Source organism: Solanum stenotomum, chromosome 3 (assembly GCF_019186545.1).
Source record: "Solanum stenotomum isolate F172 chromosome 3, ASM1918654v1, whole genome shotgun sequence".
Taxonomy (NCBI): domain Eukaryota; kingdom Viridiplantae; phylum Streptophyta; class Magnoliopsida; order Solanales; family Solanaceae; genus Solanum; species Solanum stenotomum.
In genome coordinates this window covers 530,190-553,807 of record NC_064284.1, presented here as the reverse complement: position 1 = coordinate 553,807, position 23,618 = coordinate 530,190, and the positions used below count along the sequence as shown (strand labels likewise).

General features: G+C 37.0%; 1 protein-coding gene across 2 annotated transcripts; it reads right to left on the bottom strand.

Moving 5' to 3' along the window:
• Nucleotides 1-334: 334 nt before the first annotated feature.
• Nucleotides 335-23,554, bottom strand: LOC125857395 (calcium-transporting ATPase 9, plasma membrane-type). Of its 2 annotated transcripts, XM_049536971.1 has the most exons (33): nt 23,190-23,554; nt 22,753-22,869; nt 22,634-22,673; nt 21,745-21,860; nt 21,512-21,643; nt 21,339-21,428; nt 20,812-20,881; nt 19,610-19,680; nt 19,427-19,510; nt 19,267-19,344; nt 19,115-19,186; nt 18,585-18,668; nt 18,413-18,495; nt 18,220-18,328; nt 16,851-16,906; nt 16,708-16,750; nt 16,511-16,594; nt 16,267-16,404; nt 15,794-15,859; nt 15,611-15,712; nt 14,729-14,839; nt 14,370-14,537; nt 13,712-13,771; nt 13,131-13,295; nt 12,909-13,025; nt 4,346-4,444; nt 3,015-3,152; nt 2,223-2,323; nt 1,480-1,525; nt 1,218-1,352; nt 920-1,027; nt 737-828; nt 335-657 (listed from the first exon to the last, which is right to left on the bottom strand). In XM_049536971.1, exons 1-33 carry the CDS (start codon nt 23,331-23,333, stop codon nt 552-554), a joined length of 3,225 nt encoding a protein of 1,074 aa, XP_049392928.1. In that variant the 5' UTR covers nt 23,334-23,554; the 3' UTR covers nt 335-551. The 2 variants fall into 2 exon arrangements, with proteins under 2 accessions (XP_049392928.1, XP_049392929.1); XM_049536972.1 differs by lacking the exon at nt 23,190-23,554 and having other exon boundaries at nt 337-657; nt 21,745-21,798.
• Nucleotides 23,555-23,618: the final 64 nt, after the last annotated feature.

Below are 23,618 nucleotides of genomic sequence, written 5' to 3'. Positions count from 1 at the left end.
AGAAAAGATGCGGCCTGTAATTTACACATGGCTCTGACGGGAATTATCAAATTTCAAATAATACTCCATAATTTACATCTTCCCACCAAAATTAGTACACCTACCTACCTGTTCGGTGAAATGACATATCTCTCATACAAATTACGGAGTATAATCTTTAACTCCTGTTCGGTAAAAGAAAATTTGTCATGTACGCCACACACTTTCCAAGGACACACCTGTCATAACATATACAAATTACTACAAACAAGATTACTTACTAATATTATATTATTGGGGCTGTAAAAGAAATACAGTATTTATCATGCAACATACTTTTGAGGTTGCTTCCTAATGTCTATCTCAATCTTTTTTTGGGCTTCTCTTCCTAATCAGCATTCCTATGTTGTATAAACTATTCTACAACCTAGCTAGTGGGCACTATACATATCAACATACTCTAGGATTTCTTTCTTCCAATTCAGAACCAACAAAAACTAATCTCGTACGTATACTATACATCCATATATATACAACCAAGTAGATGGCAAAGAAACGAAAGCTGCATTCATTTATGCATTACGAGCTGCAATGCATCGCTGATATAACTTGATGAAGACCTTAGCCACAGGGGTCTTTGGAACTGGGATCAATTTTCCCGCAGCAGCAAGAGGCCAACTGTGACAATAAACAAAGATGTTGAGATGCAGATGAGATTATGGCTAGTCAACTCAACAAAAACCCTGTTGTACGATACCTGATAATACCAATGACAAGTGAAACAATCCATAATTTCCAACTCAGTCCAACTGTCGATGTAAATTTTCCAAGGAACTCAATGATAATGATCTGTTCAGTTGTATGGAGGAATGTGATAGTCAGTGACCACAAAAAGAAAGAATTCTAATCAGAATTTTATCCATGCTCAAACATCTTTCACCTGAAGTATGAAAGTAGTTCCCACAACCCCAGTAAAGAGGGGATTTTTGGTCACGCCAGTAAAGACATTAATTTCATCGGGCTTTCGAGCATTAACCTCATTGAATATCTGTATTTCAATTTAAACTAGTTACATATCTGAGGTTTGATGTGTAATCTAGCCTTGAATAAGACAAGTGAACAAAGAACATTATCCGATAGAGAGAATAACCATTTAAAGAAATACACAGCATACACACTTCAATTATTCTCAGACACACATTTCTTTCTCTAATTTGCACCAAGATGAAAAAACTTACTTGGCAGAAAACAAATGCATTGAAAATTAAGGTATTCTTCACCATATTAGCATGTTTTGGGTCATCATTCTCTAAGCTGAGAATGCTCTTGCCCTGGAAATTGAGAACAAGAAGGATTCCGATTTGGTAGAGAGCCTGCAGAAGAGAAAAATAATGAATTTGTTTTATACAAAATGTGTGCTATTAAAATTTCTCTTTTTAAGGTGAAAATAGCAAAAGATAGAATGAAACAACAATATCCTATATCAGTAAGGCCACAGACCTGAATAAGCAAGTTCCTCCACATGATATTTGTCACCAGAGGTTCCCTAAGTTTCACAAATGATAACTGTCAAAGCATGTAAAAAGCCTGAAAGAATTCTTGAGACACGGTAAAATAAGCAAAACAACACTCCCTGGTTAATTTTTTTTTGAAGAAAATCAAGCGCATTGATAACTAGAAATTCACAATTCTAAAGAATCTTGAGTTTCCCATAGATCTGAATTATTTTTCTTCACAAGAATCATATACAGAGCCGTGAACTAGAAAACCAATGAAATATTAAGGAAGGTGCAAGCCAAGTTTATTTTAGATAAAGAATCTGTCCCATGATGAATTTTATTCCTGCAAGTGAGGAGTTCTGAGATTAAATAAACAACACAGAAGCTAATATCTTGATGCACCTTTTGGAAAGAAGTGGATAAAAAGTAGGTGCATATTTACACTAGGAGGGCCTCTCACAATTAGTTGAACCATCATACGCGGAAGATGCCTATGAAAGACTTTGAACATCACATTATGTAAAATGGAAAAAGATGCATCTAGCATAGCGGTAGTTTCTTCACAATAATATAGAACACTTCAAGCTTACATTCACAGAAATTATAATAGATGTTCTGATCATGCACCATTTAGACCTCAAACTAGCAGGCTCTGTGGCATAATTCATTTTATGACAACTGGAAATCATAAAAAAAAGTATTATCAAATATAAGGAGATAGCATGGTAAATTTGAGTTGCTCACCTTCGACCAACAGGAGGTCTACGCATAAGATGGTCAGTTGGTGGTTCAGTAGCCAAAGCTAGTGCTCCCAGAGTATCCATAATGAGATTGACCCAAAGAAGCTGCAAAAAGAGTATCCTTGAGCAAAACGAAAAAAGAAGAAGACTTCCAGCAGGCTACAATATGCAAGTCCTCATTACCCACTAAATGATAAACACAGCACACGTATACACTATATATCATTCTCAAAAAATATATACATACATATACATATTTATACCTATGAAATTATAATTTATATATGCACTCCTGCATCTGTCTAGATCAGAAGATAGACTGGCTCCTTTCCCACCACTTACTTGGGTATGCCTTTGGGTGCTATGAATAGATCATCTCAAGTTTGGAATGTGATTGTGGAAAAGTTTGAGAGAAGGTTAGCCTCCTGGCAACAACAATACCTCTCTCTAGGGGGGAGATTAACACTCATCAATAGTGTATTGGACAGCATTCCCACCTATTTTATGTCCTTACTCCTTATGCCAGCTAAGGTGAAACAGCGACTTGACAAAATCAGGAGAGACTTTCTCTGGGAAGGCAACAACAAGGACCACAAAATTCACCTTGTTAAATGGGCCAAAGTCACTTTGCCAAAACAATATGGAGGATTGGGGATAAAAGACTTNATATCATTCTCAAAAAATATATACATACATATACATATTTATACCTATGAAATTACAATTTATATATGCACTCCTGCATCTGTCTAGGTCAGAAGATAGATAGATAGATAGATAGAGAGATAGAGAGGACCTGCACTGTATTTAGAGGAACATCACCAGAAGAAACTGCTGCCACAACATTGATTACAAGAGCTGCGACATTAACAGTGAGCTGGAACTGAATGAATTTCTGAATATTTGCATAAACAGAACGACCCCAGCGTACAACCTACATTGAGATAAATTAAGTCAAAGACCACAGCTTTTCATTATGCTAGTACAATAAGCCACCGCAAGCTAAAACCAGCTGATACAACACAGACATGGATTAAAAAGACACATCATCTACTTCCTCAGTGTTTGGCTGCTTTTTCCAAGTTGTTAAATAAATGTGGCTCTAAGGATAGGGTGCCAGTCCAAGAAGAATAATATCCACTAGGAAATTTGATGATGAGAGGGCAAAGGGATACAATAATAAAATAAACAAGAAGCTTGCACTGCTTGTTTCTCGTAATCTGACTCCTCTTTTTTACCCTTGCTCTCCCTTTGTCACTACATCGTCTAACAAAATATCTGCAGATCTTTGATTTTCATGTTGACTTCCAAAATTTGATAAGCTCGTGTTACATGTGTTTGCAAATCAATGCAAGTTTAGAGTATATTCTAATACCTACTGGTTAAAAGTGCTCAACATCTACATGGTTGATGCAAAATAAAAAATTATGATCTCAGAATAAGTGGTCAAATTTTTAGAAGCATTATCCGTTAGTCCAAGTCACCTTCACAAATTCAGCCAAATTACCTTTCAAGATCAAAATAAAAAATACAAAACATGAATACATGTCTGAGTTTTCATGTGCTTTCGACCTTCAAAACCCACTCTTCATAGTTCAAATAAATGTTCTCATCATATTTGTGAAGTTCTGATAAATATGCTTATATTAACAGTGAAAAGACTTAAAAAGCATTCACAACATCACATGTAGTTGAGGTGTAATCAAAGTTCAGACTAAGGATAATAAATGATTTATTTTCGAAATATTGGTTATTTTGATAGTAAAGGAGAGGAGCTCTTTACATAGTAGATGCAGAGCAACTAATCTCAGAATGACATTTTACATTTCCTAGAGGCATTATAAGTTGGTACAATTCACCTTCTTTCACAACTTAGCAAAATAACCTTCCAAGATTGAAATAAAAACATATCTATGAGTTTTTGACCTGAAAGCCCACCTCCATAGGCCCACAGATGTTCTCATCAGAATACTGAAGTTTATGATAAATGTGCAGTATTTTAATGATGAAAAGATTTAATAAGCATTTCTGGCATTGTACATAGTTGAGACTTATAATCACAGAAAGTAATTTCTAAAAAGCAAACTAACATTTTCTTCAAACACCAGAAGAAATTTTTCAACTCACCTTCACTACTGTAGCAAAATTATCATCCAAGATAATGATGTCAGAGCTTTCTTTTGCGACTTCTGTTCCTTGGATGCCCATGGAAAGGCCTATATCGGCCTAAATATTGAAATACAATGAAATTAACTAAATACAGAAAAATCACTAGACAATACAAAATTTAACATTGAATAATTGCAGCTAATAAAGCATTCAAAAAGAATAGTGTAATTAGGCACAAAAAGTTGCTATTCCAGACCATATACAGCACCTGAACTTTGGCAATATTCTTAAACCCTGAACATCAAGTCATGGATGTACATTACTTACACAGGAGAATGATTTATATTTGAGGTCAATCATAATAGATTCTGAAGCAGATAAGACAGTGGTCCCATTGGAGATATGTAAGACCCCATAAATTTGAACCTTTGTACCAGGTCTAATTCGGCTTAAAAATCTCAAAAATCCCACAAAAACTGGAATGTGGAGACCACCTGAGGATTTTAAAGACAAAGTAATTCAACGGACTAGGACGGTGTGGAAGCACGGTGAGCAAAGGGACAAAGGTCCAAAATGATTAAAGATTTTATAGTGTGACAATGACAAATAGAAATAATGCTTTTGTGTTCCAAAGGAGGCTACAGACTAGTACCATATCTCATGGACATGATAATAAGTATATGAAACGTCTCGGAAGTGATTTAAGGTCTAAGGAGAGCTCTAGCATAAAGTTGAAATTGGAAGCTACAGCACGAACTAAGTTTTCGAATGAGCTCGCACAAGGTCCAACTTCAAACAAACATATCTACCCCCTGGTAGACTTTTATGCAACAAACTGTTCATCAATGAGCTCTATACAAAAAGATATGTACATTTTACTGAAGTGCAAGCGAAATGGCTGGGCACCACATGGCCCGTGTCACGCTAAGACAAAACTTCAGGAAGTCTATTCTTTTTCATCCATGCTCGCACCCCGCATCGTGGTAGGCTAAAAATATGCTTGTATCTTCTATTTTACGGTCTACAAAGTGAGAGAAAGAGGGGCATATGTTTGGACAATTTTGGAGCTTCTCTCTAGTTTTTCTCCCCCAAAGACCTCCCACATCAAAGTAAGATATTCCTTATCTAATTCTCTCACCTACTACATGAATTAACTCATGGATTCTCATGCAGATTTTAGAACACTCAAGTTTCTTCCCAAGAATTCAAGTGAAGGATTTTGCAAGGGTTTCTTCCTAAAGGTAAGACTTCACCCTCAAACTCTCATGCATGAATAATTGAGGATAACATGAGTTTGTTTTAGTGTTGTAACTTATGGTTATGGAATGCTGATTAGAAGCCATAAGTTTGTGGCTTTAGTTGATGAAAATGGTAGAGAATGGAAGAATTATTGTAGGTGAAATTGTGGGATGAGAGCGAATTTTTGGACACATTGGCAATGAAGGAAGTTGTTATGTATCTAAAAACGGCTGTAGTGTCATTTTTTTTGACAAGGGGAAGGGTTGTTGGATGAAAAAACACCATTAGTGGAGATTGTAGAGATTCATGCTCAGTGCCTAGGCACCCTCCAAATGGGATATCACATCTTTGAGAGGGAGGCAAGAGAATAGTAATAGGAAAAGATAAAACGGAAGAAAAAAAAAGGATTATTTTAAGAGAGAGAAATGCTCTCAGACACGATTTTCGAGGTTAGCCAACTTTCAACATAAAGTTGTACTTTATCACACTTTTGGGGGCTTTCCGGCAACTTTGGCCGGAATCTTATCAATGGGGAAAACACCATCTTTTATAACGCAAGTTTCAAGTCTTATGAAATCACCAGATGTAAAGAAGGAGCAGAAACATGGTACGAGTGGACTGAACGTAGCAGGAATTTAGTGAGAAGAGCGAAGATTAGCATTAAAGTCCTGAGATGGCTGATTTCAGTATTTATTGAGGCGTCGAAGGTCAAAGGGGACTCGGTCAAAAGATGGAAAGTAAAGGACTTGTATTCGGATTTCTTTTGCACCCTTAAATACAACGAAAAGGGCAGATATATCAGTTTTATTGCTATTCAAGGACAAAACAAAGCAGTCATCATTACACCGGAATCATCTTACAACACGGGTTGGGGAAACATCGCTCATAAAATAGCAAAATTCACCTATGAGCCTACAACAGAGCAGAAAACACAATTTAACAAAGGGAAGGCACTGGGAGTATCCTTTAAGGACGCAGTAAGGAACAATAGGTGGACGACAGAATCCACGAAGAAGGCGCACATACTGGTGGAAGGTGGCCATCTAAAGGTGGTGAACGTAACACAGACATCGGAGACAGATCTCCTCAAGAGATGCATTGTCGGTAAATTCCAGACCACAACTCGAGATTTACCAACCCTCAATGATGTAAGAAGGTGGGCTTGCAACACTTGGAAGTCAGCCATAGGAGTCGGCGTCTTCGCTATAAACGACGGGCACTTCCTTTTCAAGCTACCCACAAAAGTTGTTGCAGAGCATGTCATGGCAGGAACATGGGTCTGGAAGAAGATGCCTCTGAACCTAGAGTGGTGGAGCCCAATCACAGGTTGCTGGCCGGAAGCTATAGCAAGAGACTGGGTGTGGATAAGAGTGTTGGGCTTACCCCTAAACCTATGGTCCCATAAAGTCTTCAAGCTTATCGGAGACCTGTGTGGGGGTTTTCATCGAAGCAGAGGAAGAAACGACCCTCAAAAATCACATGCACTGGGCACGCATCAAGGTGAAGGGTGATGGGAAGATGGTCCCGAAGGAGATTAAAATCACCAGTGAGGGTTTTGTGTATACAGTGCCGATCTGGTGTGAAGCACCGGTGACTTTCCGAAAGGAGGCGACGAGGAGAGAGGAACAACATTATGGACCGATGGGCAACAAGGGTTTCTTTTCCCCTTTAATGTTAAAATCTGTGGAATAGTCAGACCACCACGTGGGTACATCAACAGCTGGCAAAAATTTGAATTGGAGAGCACGTGACTCTACACGTGAGGCAAACAGTAAAGGCAAAGGGCCTTTATCAGCGGTAGCAGGCTAGCTTGAGAGAAAGGAAAATTTGGGCCCAAATTTTTTAGGCCCAAAAAGGCAACAACAAAAGTATAATGCAGCCCAAAGTCTTGACATAGTTAACATTGAGATACAAGCAAACCTATCTCGTATAACAACAAATAACAGATTTGAGGAATTGGGAAATCAAGACACGGGAGCTTCAAACAAGTCCAGCGGAGATCAGGAGGGAAGAAACGCAACGGATAAAGATGCAGCTCAAATAAAAAAGAAGCCTAGAGACAGTGAAAGGCTTTCTGAGCCTTTGCGTGATGAAATAGAAGCAAATTGCAGAATTCTAATGGAACAAGGTAGAGAAGGTGTCCTAATTCCTTTTGAATTGGGAGACGAGGGAAACAATCTTGAGTTTGTCGCAGACCTGAGTGATGATGACGATATGTCCATTATCCAAACAGAGGAAAGAACAGATCAGGAGATACAAACAGTGAGCGACATGCAACTGGAGCAGAAGGCAGATGGGGAAGGCACAATTGAAGATATCTTACCACTGAACTCTAATAAGCATGGAACTGATACATCAGCAGAGAATGAAATTTCTTCATGGGTCCAGGAAAACATAATCAGACTCAGTAAAGAATTTGGGGTACACTTCATTGGATGCGAAGAGGTGGCTTTGAACCTCTTTATGGCAATCGACAGTAAAAGACAAACTATTAAAAAGGCGGGGGGAGCAATAGTTCCTATTACTCCAGTGGGAAAGGTCCCAAAGAAACTCAAGAATTTGGAACCAAAGAGTAATTTTGTGAGTTATGGTACAAGGAGTAGTGGGGGATGCTTTATAGATGATCTTAATGAAGGTTAAGATAGTCTCATGGAATGTAAGGGGCCTCAATGATCCAAGTAAGAGGCTGCAAATCAAAAACTTAATAAATACATGGAGGGCAGATGTGTATTGTTTCCAGGAGTCAAAAATCAGTGGAGATATAAGTGGGATTGTAAAAGATTTGTGGGCAAATAGGAAGGTGAAATATGCACAACTAGAGGCACGGGGGACAAGAGGTGGTATCATTGTCCTGTGGGATAGTAGTATCTAGGAGGGGGAAGTATGTGAAATAGGGGCTTACAACATCACTTGTAAGTTCACAGGGAAAGCACAAGACTTGGGATGGCATTTGTCAGGTGTCTATGCCCCAAATAGTAGACAAGAAAGAGAAGAAGTATGGGGAGAGCTGGGGGCAGTGAGGGGTCTATTTAATGGACCTTGGGTGGTGGCTGGGGACTTTAATGTAGTGAGATTCCCTTCTGAGAAGAAAAATTGCAACAGATTCAACAAGGAGATGGAAGAATTTTCTGAATTTATAGAGGACTTGGAACTGCAAGACTTACCTCTGGTAGGTGGCAGATTCACATGGAGGAAAGGGGATGGATATGATATCGCAGCAAGATTAGATAGATTCCTGATATCTGAGGAATGGGAAGTAGCTTTTAGAAAGATCAAACAATCAATCTTACCTAGAGTAACTTCCGACCACAATCCATTGTTGTTGGAATGTGGTAATTGGGAGAGATCAACCTCAAATTTTAAGTTTGAGAACTGGTGGCTGCAAACTAAAGACTTTAAAGAAAGAGTTAAAGAATGGTGGAACTCTGAAATTTATGTGGGAAAACCAGATTATATTTTAGCTTGCAAGCTAAAGTTACTGAAAGTCAAGTTGAAAGAATGGAGTAAAACAGTACAGGGCAACCTAGGTATGCAAAAACAAAGCATCCTTAACCAGCTGGCTGAACTGGACCAGATACAAGATCAGAGAATCCTATCAGATGATGAGTCCTATTTAAGAGCAGTATTGACAGTGGAGTTTGAAGAAAATGCCAAGAGAGAGGAAGTGGCTTGGAGGCAAAGATCTAGGGCATTGTGGCTCAAAGAAGGGGACATGAATACCAAGTTCTTCCATAGAACTGCTAATTGTCACAAGAGGTATAACAACATTGATAAACTGATCATAAATGGGTCCAGTGTGACTGAACCAGCTGAGATCAGAGATGAAGTTACAACCTTCTACCAAAAACTTTACAATGAGACAGAATTCTGGAGACCTCAGTTCAACCCCAGAGTTCAAGCCAGGATAGATGAAGAAGATAATGCAGCTCTGCAAGCCCAATTTGAAGAGCAGGAAATTAAAAACTGTGTGTTCTCATGTGCAGGGGATAAGGCACCAGGCCCTGATGGTTTCACAATGGCCTTTTTCAAACAGTGTTGGGAAGAGATAAAACAAGAAGTGGTAGCTGCCATCCAGAATTTTCATGACCAGGGCTACTTTGAAAAAAGTTTCAATGCCACTTTCATAGCCCTGATCCCCAAGAAGTTTGGAGCATCTGAATTGAAAGATTTTAGGCCAATTAGCTTGATTGGGAGTATCTACAAAATCATATCAAAGATTTTAACAGAGAGACTCAAGAAAGTTATGTCAAAACTAGTGGATGAACAACAAATGGCATTCATAAAGGGCAGGCAAATTATGGATGCAATATTGGTGGCTAATGAATGTGTGGACATGAGATACAGATCCAAAGCTCCAGGAATTCTATGCAAGCTAGACATAGAAAAAGCTTATGATCATTTGAATTGGGAACATATGTGGAGAACATTAAGGAGGATGGGGTTTGGCAACACATGGATAAAATGGATGAGGTTCTGCATAACTACAGTGAAGTTTTCAGTTTTGATAAATGGCTCTCCAACTGGTTTTTTCTCTTCTGAGAGAGGGTTGAGACAAGGAGACCCCCTGTCTCCTTTTCTTTTCATTTTGGCCATGGAAGGTTTAAGTGACATGCTGAAGAGTGCTCAGGTGAATAACAGAATCAGGGGTTTCATTGTGAATGAAGGAAACTCCTTGGGAGTGTCTATTTCCCATTTACAATATGCTGATGACACCTTGATTTTTTGTGAAGCAGAGAAGGAACAACTAAAACACCTAAGGGTTATCTTCATCCTATTTGAAGCAGTTTCTGGACTTCATATAAATTGGGAAAAGAGTTTTATCTATCCTGTGAATGAAGTTCCAAAAATCAGTACTTTGGCAAACATTTTAGGTGGTAAGATAGGAGAGCTTCCCACCACCTATCTTGGAATGCCATTGGGAGCTAAGAGTAAGTCCATGAACAATATTTATCTTTGGGTGGTAGAGTCACACTGATCAATAGTGTTCTTGATGCCATGCCAAACTTACATGATGTCCCTTTTCCCCATTCATGGGAAGATAATCAAAAAGTTGGATGCTATCAGGAGAAACTTTCTTTGGCAAGGTAATGGTGAAGGGGAGAAGAAGCACCATTTGGTTAAGTGGGAAGTTGTCATAACATCCAAAAAAGAGGGAGGTTTAGGAATGAAGAATCTGAAAGCACAAAACAAGAGCCTTCTGTTAAAATGGCTATGGAGACTGGCAGCAGATGAGCAGGGCCTATGGAAGAAAATCATTATTGCAAGATATGGTAGGGAAGGACCATGGACTACTCAGGCAGTTAAAACTCCTTATGAAAGGGGACTATGGAGGACTATCAGAAATCAGTGGCCAAAAATGTGGGGTAATTCTGTGATCAAAGTGGGTAATGGCAGAAAGACCATGTTCTAGAATGATATATGGGTGGGGCAAACACCTCTGAAGCAACAGTTTCGAGACATTTACAATCTCAATCAACAGAAGCTAGCTACTATCTCAGAGGTCAAAAATGCACAAGGCTGGAATCTATCCTTCAGAAGACTCCTCAATGACTGGGAAGTGGAGAGAATGATTCAGTTCTACAATACCTTGGAACAAGCTAAGAGTCTCAATTTTGAGGAAGACAAACTATTATGGAGTTTGGACAAAGGCGGCAAGTTCAGGGTGAAAGCAGCCTACAAGATGCTGAATATCTCAACATAAATCAAGGAATGGTGGCCATGGAAGATGATCTGGAAAGGGAAGATACCTCATAAAGTGGCCTGTTTTACTTGGCTAGTTGCAAGTCAAGCAGTTCTGACCCAGGACAACCTTATGAAAAGGGGCATGCAGTTATGCTCTAGATGTTTTTTTTGTGAAGCTGAAATAGAGACAGTAAATCATCTTTTTCTGCAGTGTAAAGTGATTGGATAATTATGGCAATGGTTCATCAATCTGAGGGGTATTGGATGGGCCATGCCAAGGAATACTTCAGAAGTACTAGCATGCTGGAATAGAGATGGTAATCAGCCAGAACACAAGGAGAGATGGAAGATTGTCCCTTCTTGCATCTGGTGGACAATCTGGAAGGAGAGAAACCAGAGATGTTTTGAGAACAAGAACATTCCCTTCCAAAGCATAAAGATGAACTGTTTAGCAACATTTTACTTTTGGTGTATACATTCTGTACCTAAGGATATAGGGGAAATTAACCTATTTCTAGACAGTTTATAAGGAATATAGGAGATAGATTTTGTTTTGGGCTGTCCTTTCATACTTTTGATGTAACTATGTAGGAGCACACTATTGGTGTACTCCTTTTGTTTATAATACCAGTTAACTTTATCAAAAAAAAGAAGAAGATAAAACGGAAGACGAAGGAGAGAAGATCTCCATCATGCATCCATCTACATCCTACGTGTTCCTTCCTTTTCTTTACTTGTTAAGGTTTAACAAAGACAGTGCTAATTCTTTGATATTCGGCAGTAGAATATAGTTAAGTAAGAAGCTTAGATATAAAAGGTGTCTTATTATTTGATGGTTTTAAAAATATTTTTATCTTTGTTCCTCGTTAAATTATGCATATTTTATGATAGTGATATATTCCTCATGTTTAGTGAAGTTGAAATACTTGCCAATTGTATTTGAAGGGATGACATCTAACCAGGTTTGGATGAAAGAAATAGAATGCAACACTACTCAAGAAATCAGAATATGACATAAATTTAACTAAACTCCTAGCTTTTCTTTTTTGTGGATAAAGTGCTAATATTAAGAGAAGCTTTCTAGATCATCCTGCATCTTGGACAAAACTAGATTAGAGTCACTAAAGGGACATTCAAATGTAGGAATTAGAAGGTAGTCAATGCTACCCATAATAGTGATAGAACATTAGGGAGTTCCATCAATTTATGAGATCGGTTCCATATTGACCTAGTCTAATTAAGAACCTACACTGAAGCATCCTTAATGATTAGAAAAGCTTAAAGTAGGAAACTATACCAAAAACAATGATTATAACTCAGGCAATGAGTATTTTGAAACACTCGTTATTTAAATCCTTCATTAATAAAATGAGGTTTAGTTGAACCCCTAACCTTCATTTACTACTAAATTTTCCTTAAAGTTCGCCTCTTGTATATTGAGTTCTCTCTGCATCATGTTCTTCTTCTTCTTTTTAATTTATAATGACTGACCAAATCTCAATCGTTTATTGCTCAAGTGGCATAGGATCAAACCACTTCTTCTTAAAGTTTGTTTTAGTGCTTAGACCAAATGTGTACAAGGATCAGCAAGTGAAGACTCAAAAAGCAGAAGAAAACTAAACAATTGAATAAACAGAAAGTGATAAGAAAGTCATCAAACCTCATGCAGTGCAGGAGCATCATTAGTTCCATCTCCAGTAACAGCAACGACTTCCCCTAGTTTACGCAGAGTTTGCACAAGCAAAAGCTTGTCACTTGGTGATGACCTTCCCATAACCTAGAAACCAGTTTTCTACTTTTAACAAGATGTGCCAACATACAAATGGAGATACAAGTAGATTAAATATATAAATCAGTTATTATCTCTTCATGGATAACATACCGACATTCTTTTTGCAACTTGTTCTCTCTCCTTCTCAGACAACTCACGGAAGGTTTTCCCCTCAATAACTTCAAATTCTGTGACTTCAGTATTTGAAGTTAAAATTCCACACTCCAAGGCAATTGCTCTAGCTGTTTGAATATTATCTCCAGTTACCATGCGCACCTAAAGGTTCTCAAGAGTAAAGTTTTCGCTTATAAGAACAAATGCTTAAGCTAAAATGCATTCCAGATATCCTCAAATTAGAAGTTACAGTCATGTGGCTAAATGTGCACACCCAACCATGACAAATACTGTACTATATCTATCCTGAAATGGCTAATAATTGAAATATTTTAAACCATTCAAGATCTACCAAATTTCCAAAAAATTTCCTGTAAAAAGGAAGATAGATTTTGATAGAATAAACATAAATCATTAGTATAATTAACTGGTTCAAAGTGTTTGAAAATAGATTCAATTAATTAAAAGAAAACACCTTGGACCAAAGTAAAAGTCTTCTTCCTGAAAAAGTTAGATATGATTATATAGTTGATCATTTCACCTTGTTAGCTATTATTACATCCAAACAAAAAGATTACCTTAACACCAGACTCACTGCACTGTCTCACTGCATCTTTGACACCTGGCCGACAAGGATCCTATGTAAAAAGGCAAAGAAAGATAAATGAGAACTTGCAAAACAACTCAAGACAAATTAATTACTGCACACAAATATGTACCATATCAAATAGTTCTTTTTATAAGGTGGAGTCTCAGACAGCTGGGGCACATACACTCTATCCATCTCATTTTCTATATCAGTTTTAGTTTAGTTGTCCACGAAGATTAGAAGTCAATTTAATATATAATACTTTAACAATATTACTCTATAAAATGCCTAGAGATCTATCTAATTTTTTTTTAGCTCTATTTTTAAACAGGATGTGACATCATTTAATCTTATGATAACTTCAATTAATGTTAACACATATGTTTCAAATAGAATAACTATAGTCAAACCATTTTCTCTTAAACCTCACGATAGTTGAGCCAGGTGAAACTTGAGATTGTGAAGTAATCAAAGGATATGGTACGTATTTGTCATAAATTACAACTACCAGGTAGACAAACTCGAGATGAGAGAGGACATGAGTAGAACAATATTCAAGAAACTATATACATCTCAACTACACGACCTTACAGAACATGCACCTTTATTTTATTTTGAGCTGCAAAAGTATGATTAAGAATATGTACCTTTATACCAAGTATAGCAAGCAAAATAAGGTCATCTTCTGGTAGAATCCATTGAGCCAGTTGTTCTTCATCAGTTGGAACCTCATTCACATTACAAGTTTGGTATGCAATGGCAACACACCTCAAACTTTTCACTGCCATATCTTCAATGGCTTCTTTCAAAAAATCCTGTAGCCAAAATAATTACTAAAAAGAGATGAAAGGATAAAGTCTGCACTAAAGTGTCCTTTTGTGATTCATAATTCTTCTCAAGTTTTTAATGGCCGGATTTGGGACAACATAAAGTCAACAGAAAAGTTCACAGGACTCAATTTTATCAAAATTTTCTCTCTCAGAAAGTAGTCCTAACTTCTTCTAACCTTCTCCGTTTCAATGGATTGCAAGCAGCCATTTGAATCAAGGTATCCAGTACAAGATGCCAGTATAATTTCAGCTGCACCTTTCCAATGCATATGAACTTGAGAGCCACTCTGCAAAAGAAGAAAGAAAAATCGTTAAATATACGATTAATAACCTCATGCATGTGCAGATAATTAAAAAGTTCATCCACTCAAATATATAGATTAAAGGAAATCAGAAGTGTGCATCAACAGAAGAAACTATAATGTGAGCCATAAAGAAAACAAGAAAGAATGAACTTGAAAATCCAAAGAGGCCACGGCGCGTCTGCTAGCTCTCATCCTAGAAAGCCCTTATTTCATGAGTGATTATGTACCTGAATGTCATAGTCCAAAAACTAACTCTATGCTTATTTATCACCGGATAATCATACAATCAGGTGACACAAATGCTGCAACGGATCCTAGGTCAGTCAGAAAGAATCACTAGCATTGGGGCATATTATAAATATCATTTCTAGGAATTTTCTGTTCTTAAACCCTGAGGACTGTTTGACACGATCTTTTGATTTCAAACACAAGTAGATTATAACTTAGCCTACGACATCTCGCGAAGAGATAACTTGTTGCAGTAGATCATCCCACAAACACTTACATCCAGACTACAACCTTGATTCTTGATTTTAGCACTTGAAGCCTCACAAGGTAGGTTTCAATTATTTAGCTAGTTAGGAAAAGAAATATCACAAAAAAAGCTAAATTTCTCTCATTAAACTGATTATGTGGAGCAATAAATCCCTCTAAATGGACATAATTATGTCCAATTTTAAATTAAAGAAAACCTTAACAAAGCGAACAGGACTATGAAGCTGCAAGCACTCGAATATCAGATAAGTCGATTACCTGCTCTCTAACTGCAACACCTCCTCTCTTCTTTGTAGAATTAAAAGGAGAGACGTGAAGAACTATGGATTGTGATCTGACTACATCGAACTTCATTCCAATCTGAGTAAATTGTGCATTAGTTGAATAAGCAGATTCTGTTGATTTATATCAGTAAACGGAAAGACAAGTTGTTAATACTACCTTGACGCCCCATGAAAGAATGGCTTTTTCAGTGGGAGAGCCTGAAACCTCTGTTCCCTTGCCATCCTACGAAGAGGGAACTGAGTCAAAAATAGAATGAACCAAAGGTAGTATACACATGCATGCCAAAGTAAACAAGAAAATCATTTCTAGAGATTAGATAACAAATTAAATTAGAAGTATTGAGCATGGTGAGGGAGGGAAAGATGAAGAGGTGCAGAGCAGTTGATCCAAATACTACTGCAAATGTGCAATAAGAAAGACAATGCATGTTTGTCCTTTGAAGAGTTGATCTGTGGGGACTTATATTAAAGAGCATTTTGAGTAAATGTCATCTAAGAAGACTATTAAGAATTCTCATCTCAAACTTTATCATGAATGTCTGTCACTCTAAAGCCATCAAATTACATGGCACATGTATGAGGAGAGATGCAGAGATAATTTAGGGAGAGACAAGGAAACAGGGTGAATACCTTAGAAGTAAAGACACTGCCGGATGTATTCTGAGTTATGCCCTCATCCAGAAGAGAAGAAACAGCTGAATGCAACTGTGAACCATCTTCAGGTGAGTTGAGCTTCCTTTCCCCGACATAGGCTTCTACGACTGTCATCTACACAAACACAAGCATATAAGTCATCATATAATTTGTGAATTAGTGTAGATATGTAACTGAAGTTGTCAGTTTGAAGATCAAAAGCATGAACCAGCAATGTAACCTGATTCAGAGTCAATGTTCCAGTTTTATCACTACAAATAGTTGTAGCAGAGCCCATAGTTTCACAAGCTGAAAGTCTGCGCACCTGCAAATTAATCAAAGAAAACTATTTCAATCATGATTACCATAGTATCAACATTCATATATATTTAACTAAATAATCAAACAGATATAGCAAAGGAGGAAAGACATATGTACCAAAGCCTTGTCAGCCATCATTTTCTTCATTGAGTATGCTAAACTGTCACAACATTTAGAGCAGGCAATGATTTAAGAGGATTATAAGGCACATGAAAATTAAGTCAATAGTGTCAAGGCAGAAGCATTTTTTTGATACTTACGTCAATGTAACAGCTAAAGGAAGACCTTCAGGGACAGCAACAACCACAATTGTGACCTGAAAATAACTTATGCATTATATAGATGACTCGAATTGTAGGTACTGAATCTGTCAGACACTTAATGTCTTCCATGAACAACAAAACATGGACTAATAGTTTTGTACAAAAAATACAACCATTCATTATTGGAGACTGAAACAGAATCAAAATATTAAATCATATGGGCACTTTTAACGGATTGTTGAATCCATTTTGGAGCATTTTTTTCCATCTTTAATTATTTTATTGACACTTAAGTTTGACCATTGAACAATGTGGAGTCCAGTGTTATCAAAGGTGAAAAGCTCAAAAAAGCTATAAGGTCCGTTGGGGCTTTAAGCGCAAATAAAGTGTGGCTTTAATTAAAAAAAGTGCAAAGGGACAAAATATACAAATATCTATGTTTAGTCTAAGACTAATAATTATGAACATGTATGACAAATATATGACCATAGAAATTGAAAAACCATTATGATAAAGTGAAATATCAATTGTTTAGTGTCACTTCTTCCGAAGAGGCTCATTGGCAAAGAAAAGTTTTCCTTAGAACCTTGATGACGATACTGAAGCGCACATAAAGCGAACTGAAGCCCTCCACACGTTTTGAGCCTCGCTTCAGGGCTTGAGCGCACCTTTGACAACATTGGTGGAGTCCTAGAGTATATTGTCCAAAAAAAGGGACCATTTGAAATACACACTATTTAGGTACACGTGTCTTCCTTTCTCTTTGTTTTTGAGCAATACAAGTCTATGAAGGCAAGTTTACTTAAAAATCTCAAATCTTCCACTCTGTGGGCCTCATTGAAAAAAGGTAGAAGAAAAGATAGAACATCTATAACAAAGAATAAATACAATTTATATACTATGTTAAGTTCTAATTATACGCATACACAAAGGGACTCATATAGCTGACCCCAACTAGTTCAGGGTTCAGGCGTGTAGTTGATTGATTAATATATGACAAGACTCTACTTCTATACTCATTGATAGGTAATAAATGCATGTTACATTTTTGAAAACTACATATAAAAAAAAGGCCCTCAGTAGTGTGTCTGTTCAATCTAACCCAGACATCTTACTAGAATCTTATCTCCCATGTCAATTATCCTAATTGGACATGACAAATAGCTTTCTGAACTACATACAGTACCTAAGAGCAGTGGAAATCAACAGAAAAAGGCCTTTTCAATTCTTAGGTAGTGGACCTAAAATTTACAACTCCACTGGTGTCCATTGGAATCCACAATATATATAGTGCATGACCTAGTCAGAGCCTAAAGGGCAAAGCCTGTAAGATAAAACTTAAAAGCATTGATCAGCAAGAACTTACAGCTGCAGTGATGATATGTACAACTCCATCCATTGTTTTACTAACACTGGTCTGTCCACGGACAAACTGGGTAGTCCCATCTGGATTTTTGCTATGTCCAGTGAAGAACCTGGGGGACATAATATTTAAGTCATATGCAATATTTAGCATGCAAACCATACAGAAAGGCTTTGGAAGGGAGCAACGTCTTTACCTGCTTAAAAGAACAATGAGCACAAAGAGAGCAACAGCAAGGCCAACAATGCCAATAAAGGTGGCAACCCCATTCAAACGCACCTGCCATATTGTCATTGACAAGCTAAACACAGAATGGATATAACAAGTAGAGAAACTGATAGTGATGGACAGCACGTTCTAATTACAACCTGCAAAGGAGTTTCTTCACCGGTATCCTCTGATATACTCGCCATCAACAATCCCCATTCAGTATTGATTCCTACACCAGTTACCTAAATAAAAACATATGTTTAAGGAGATAAAGATGAGGGAGCTTTGTTTTTAATATAGAACAGGAGACGGTCTTTGAATATGGGATGTTTAGATAAAATTTAGCTGAAGTTGAAGCAAAAAGAGTAATTATACATGTTTGTACATGAATTTCACTTGGAAAAAAAAGTTGAAGTTTTGTGAGTGGACTATTATTTCATTTGAAATACATCAAATCAGTTTTCCAACATTCTCTATTTCAAGAAATATTGAATCGAATTGTAAGACAAACATCGGTTTGTAAATAATAATTTGAGTTTTAGTTGAGATAATGAAATAAAATTTATGGCCAAATGGGGAAACGATGTCTAAATTTTCATTTTCTCCAGATGAAATTAGCTCCTAAATCCTCAAAGGGATGGGGGAGATCAGAATAAAAGAAACAAAGAAAGAAATAAGATGATCTTACAAGCATGGTTCCAGCACCATCTGCTACTTTGCAACCAGCCATCAAGAAAGGTGCCTTTTGATTTTTGTTTACCTTTAAAAATGATATGATATTTAAGATCATTTGGATCAATGAGCTTACACATACTATGCAAGAAGGTCTAACCAACTCACAATCTTGCTTTCACCAGTCATACTAGACTCATCAATTGCCAGAGAATGTCCAGAGATCAAGACTCCATCTGCAGGAACCTGGAAGAATACCAAAGCTTTATCTCTTTGATCAGAAAATAACTAGAGAAGAGGCAGAAAAAATCTATATTGCCACCTTTACCTGATCTCCTATCCTGAGAGGAACAACATCACCAACAACAATTTCGTATATTGAAATTCTTTCCCTCCTGCCATCTCTTATAACCTTTATAGATCATTTTGAAGCAGTTCGTTTATCATCTATATGATAAGGATCGTAATTAATATAATTTTCACGAGGCTATGGTTCGTAAACTGCAATTACCTCTACTTGGATATTTCGTTTTTCTTCATTTAAGTTCTGAAATCGCAGGGACTGTCTGTAGTCACTTGTTGCTAAATGAAAATTTACAAAACAAAATTAATTAAATCAAAGATGTAGTAGTAAATAAGGATTGGTAGGGAATAATGCCCCCACCCACCCCCCACCCCATCCACCTTCTCATCATATTAAAGAAGTGAGGTTCTACCAATGAACTATACACCTCAATCCCGAAATATACAAACAAATCCAGAAAACAAGATGGGAGCTTGCAAATCCACTCTGAAAAGCTAGGACAAGTCAATTTATTGAAGAAAAAAATGCAACGAGGAGAGCCACATAAATTGAACTCTTCTTTAAAAGAAAAAGGAAAGAAAGCTATATTATGATGATCAACTAGAAGGATTCCAACTCATGAATTGTTCAATTGCAATACTCACATAATACACCTCACCCCAGAAATTCAAGATTAGGAATAGCAAACAGCTACCGTGTTTGGTACCAAGAAAGAAGAGAAGAAGATCGGTTTGATAAAAGAGTAAACATAATTAAACTTCAGAGCAAAATAAGTGAATAGCTCTTGAAGAACATTAAAAGAACTTTTTCATTATAAAGAGAAACAGAATAATCAATTTATTTGATAGGAAGGAAAATGTGTGTAAGAATGCAACTTGTTATGTGGAGAACTAAAGCTACTGTTAGCAAATAGAAGAAAGAAACTATATTTTAGCAACCGAAATATTAACTAAATATGATTAATAATCTGCAACACGAATCTGGTGAGGCCTGACCAAGCTAAACACGTGAATAGAGAGAGAGAGAGAGGAGGAGGAGGAGGAGGAGGAAGTATAAATAGCAAATTAAGCTGCAGCTATGACTTTTATCAGTTTTCTGAAATTCTGAGAGGTTAATATCTTTAGTCTGATTCTATTAGAGTTTCATGGTTTTCTTGAATGTTAATGAATATTCTTCAATTTGTTCCAGTAGTTAATACAAATTTAGTAACCTGGGATTGACAAAAGAGAAAGCAGCCAAGCCATTGTAGAGTTTAATGAATTCTATAAATCCATTCACTTGGATTAAAAGTAGTAGACAAACAAGAAGCAAAGTAATTACCTGTTACAAAAATAACAGGTAGAATTTAATGACTTATAAAATCCATTCACTTGGATAAAAAGTACACAAACAAGAATCATAGAAATTACCTGTTAGAAAAATAACAAGTAGTACGGCAAAAGTTATGCTTCCACCATCATACCATCCTTCTTTCAGGCCCTGTATAAATAATCATGAATGAAACTTTTAGTAACAATCATCATTAATATAACATCATCTTCTGATTTCCTAAAATAATCAAGGACCATCATTAATTTTCCATTCTATACTTGCTTCTGTTCGGTAAAGAAATGGATATGAACCTAACTTAATCTGCCCAAGACCATATACTTATCTCACAAACAATGTGGGACTCAACACCACCACCACCCCTCCCACGCTCAGTACTGGACATATCTGCTTTGTTTTTTCCTAAAATGAGGTCTATACTGGTTGCTATAGACGTCAAATTGACAATTGACAACTCTGAAATATCCAGATATTTGGCACTTCCCAATAAAAGGTGAAAGATAGGCTATAGGGGGAAGAAAAGATAGAACAATGCAAAGCTTTTAACATCAAATAGATGAACCTATTTTAGCAATGATTAAAACTTGCAATATAAAGAGTAAAATACCTTTGTGTGTATTCCAAGTGCCAGTGATAGTACAGCAGCTACAATTAAGATGATGAGAGTCAGATCTTGCCAAGCCTCCCAAAGGAACCTCTACAAAGAACAAAGATAATAGTTACATCTCACTTCTCCTTACAAAAATCAATTCAACAAGACAACTTGGGAGAAACTAATACCAAGTAACTGCGACCCTGTTTCATGGGATACGTATTTGCCCCAAACACATTTTTTCTTTTTGACAATTCAACATCATCATCAACAATTCCTGAATCAATATCTGTTTTCAACTTCTCTGATAAGCCTTTGGCCTGAAGATGTCAACATCAATATCAGTATGCCGATATAGATGAATCCCTACTAGTAGCATGGTTTTATGTAAGATAATTAAAACTCAGTGAAGTTAACTTACTCCTCTGTATTGTTGCAGTGCAGAAAGATTATGATCCCTAGTCACTGAAGCTAGCTGTTCAAGTGAAATTCCATAGTCACCACAAGGAGGTAGAGGAGCAACTTCGGTACCCAACACTAGAAAACAGAACAGATACCAAAAACAAAGCAAATGACAGAGTTTAAGGTACGTTGTTACTTATACAAATAGTTAGTATCTAAGCTACCGACAGTTAAAGACAGAGACTTGCAGTTAACTATATCCTTAAATTCATTTGATGTTCAAGATCTTGAAACTTCGGCTAGCACTTTGTCTGTCTACCTTAAAATTAGCTTGAGGCAGCTTGGATACCTTGTATGTGCTTCCAAAAGAGAGTGTGAAACAATAGAACATACTAGAGCAAAATTTTCATTTTTTTTCTTGTTTACTTCACCAAACAATAGAATTATGGGCTCAGAAGATAGATTTCTTGATAAACAAATCACGCAACCATGAGACAAAATGACTGCGCCAACTTCAGTTTTGCACCAAACAGGTCAAATGTGATGAAAATATTTACCTAGAAAAGAAGAAGACTTTTACAAGTAAACGATCTCAGTAGATAGAAGAAAAAGAGGATGATGGGGTGAAACAGAGAAAGGAGGCAGAGAGTTGGCAAGCAATGAGTTAAGAAATAAAGCAACTACGTTTACAGATATATCAATCAAAAAAAAAAAAGAGTTGAGAATTTTTCATGTGATGGATGCTTTTCCAGGAATCTAAATTCTCCATTTAATAGTATACATTCAATCCAAAATGTCAGTGATCTATCAGCAGTACTTATTTTACCAGTGTTATGCAAGGGAAGCAGCAATATTTGGTAGATATTCAAGATAAAGCATTAGTTGAAAAGGATTTGCAAAGTATATACCAATAGCTCGTTGTCCAGCAAGTTTAAAAAGTAGTGCCGCCTACAAAAGCAAACCAGGGATGGTAAGATATTCATTAAAGCAATCAAAAGAACACCCTAGAAATGAATTTCATCATTACTCTTATGACTTGAGCATGTGCTCTGATCATCCTCCTTCTTTGTTCTTTCTCTTCGGCTTTTCTCAAGTCGAGAGTATACCTAAATCGGCGTGAAGCATTAAGCACAAGTGCAGCTTCCTGTGAGTGATCAAAGGTTAATCAGAAAGATAAAGGGCGATGTTGATCAATTATTTCTTAGGCGAAGAATGAGATATTAATGCGTCAATACAGATTACTGCCTTAAAATGTACTAGTCTAACGCAAAAGAACACTTCAGCCACCATAAAAATTACAGAGCAAAAGAAAGGATTGCATGTAGAAAATTATCAAGGCAGCATATGATTAAAATATGAGAGATCATCAACTGACACACACGTAGTCATGACTCATGGGAAGAAAGGGCTAACGCAATTTTGTAGGAGTGAAAATGAAAATTTCAGAGTTGAACGAAGACTTACCCTCCAGCGTTTAAGAGCGTGGAAAGATACATTCTTGGTAGTGGCAATGTCGAAAGGATCAGAGAAGTTGTCTTGGGGAGAAGAGTTGAGATGGGAGGAGCCGGCTTCCAGGTCGTGGAGTTGCATGGTTGGAGCAGTCGTCATGACAAGAGAGATGGTACCGCCTCTTCAATGGAGCCACCACTCTCGAAATGCCCAAACAAATATAGTAAATGAGAGAGAGATACATCCATCCCATTTGTAGTAATAGAAGAGAAGAGGAGAGAGCCATGAGGTCGAGCGACTATATAGGGAAACCACAAACCTTGATTTGGGTTTTTGCCCAAAAACGCGCGATGCCCTTAATAAAGAGTTTTTACTTGAGGGTTTTCTTACAAAAATGCGCAATGATCACTCTCAAACCTCCTTTACCACCATGCTCACACTATA

Bases quoted from the DNA above. Each gene is read 5' to 3' on its own strand.
- LOC125857395 (XM_049536971.1), bottom strand. From the start codon at position 23,333: ATGACGACTGCTCCAACCATGCAACTCCACGACCTGGAAGCCGGCTCC. The intron at 18,329-18,412 runs GTAAAGACGTTG...TATGTCCCCCAG, and splicing joins CTCATTGTTCTTTTAAGCAG to GTTCTTCACTGGACATAGCA. The intron at 15,860-16,266 runs GTATTCACCCTG...CCCTCTTCGTAG, and splicing joins GCAGTGTCTTTACTTCTAAG to GATGGCAAGGGAACAGAGGT.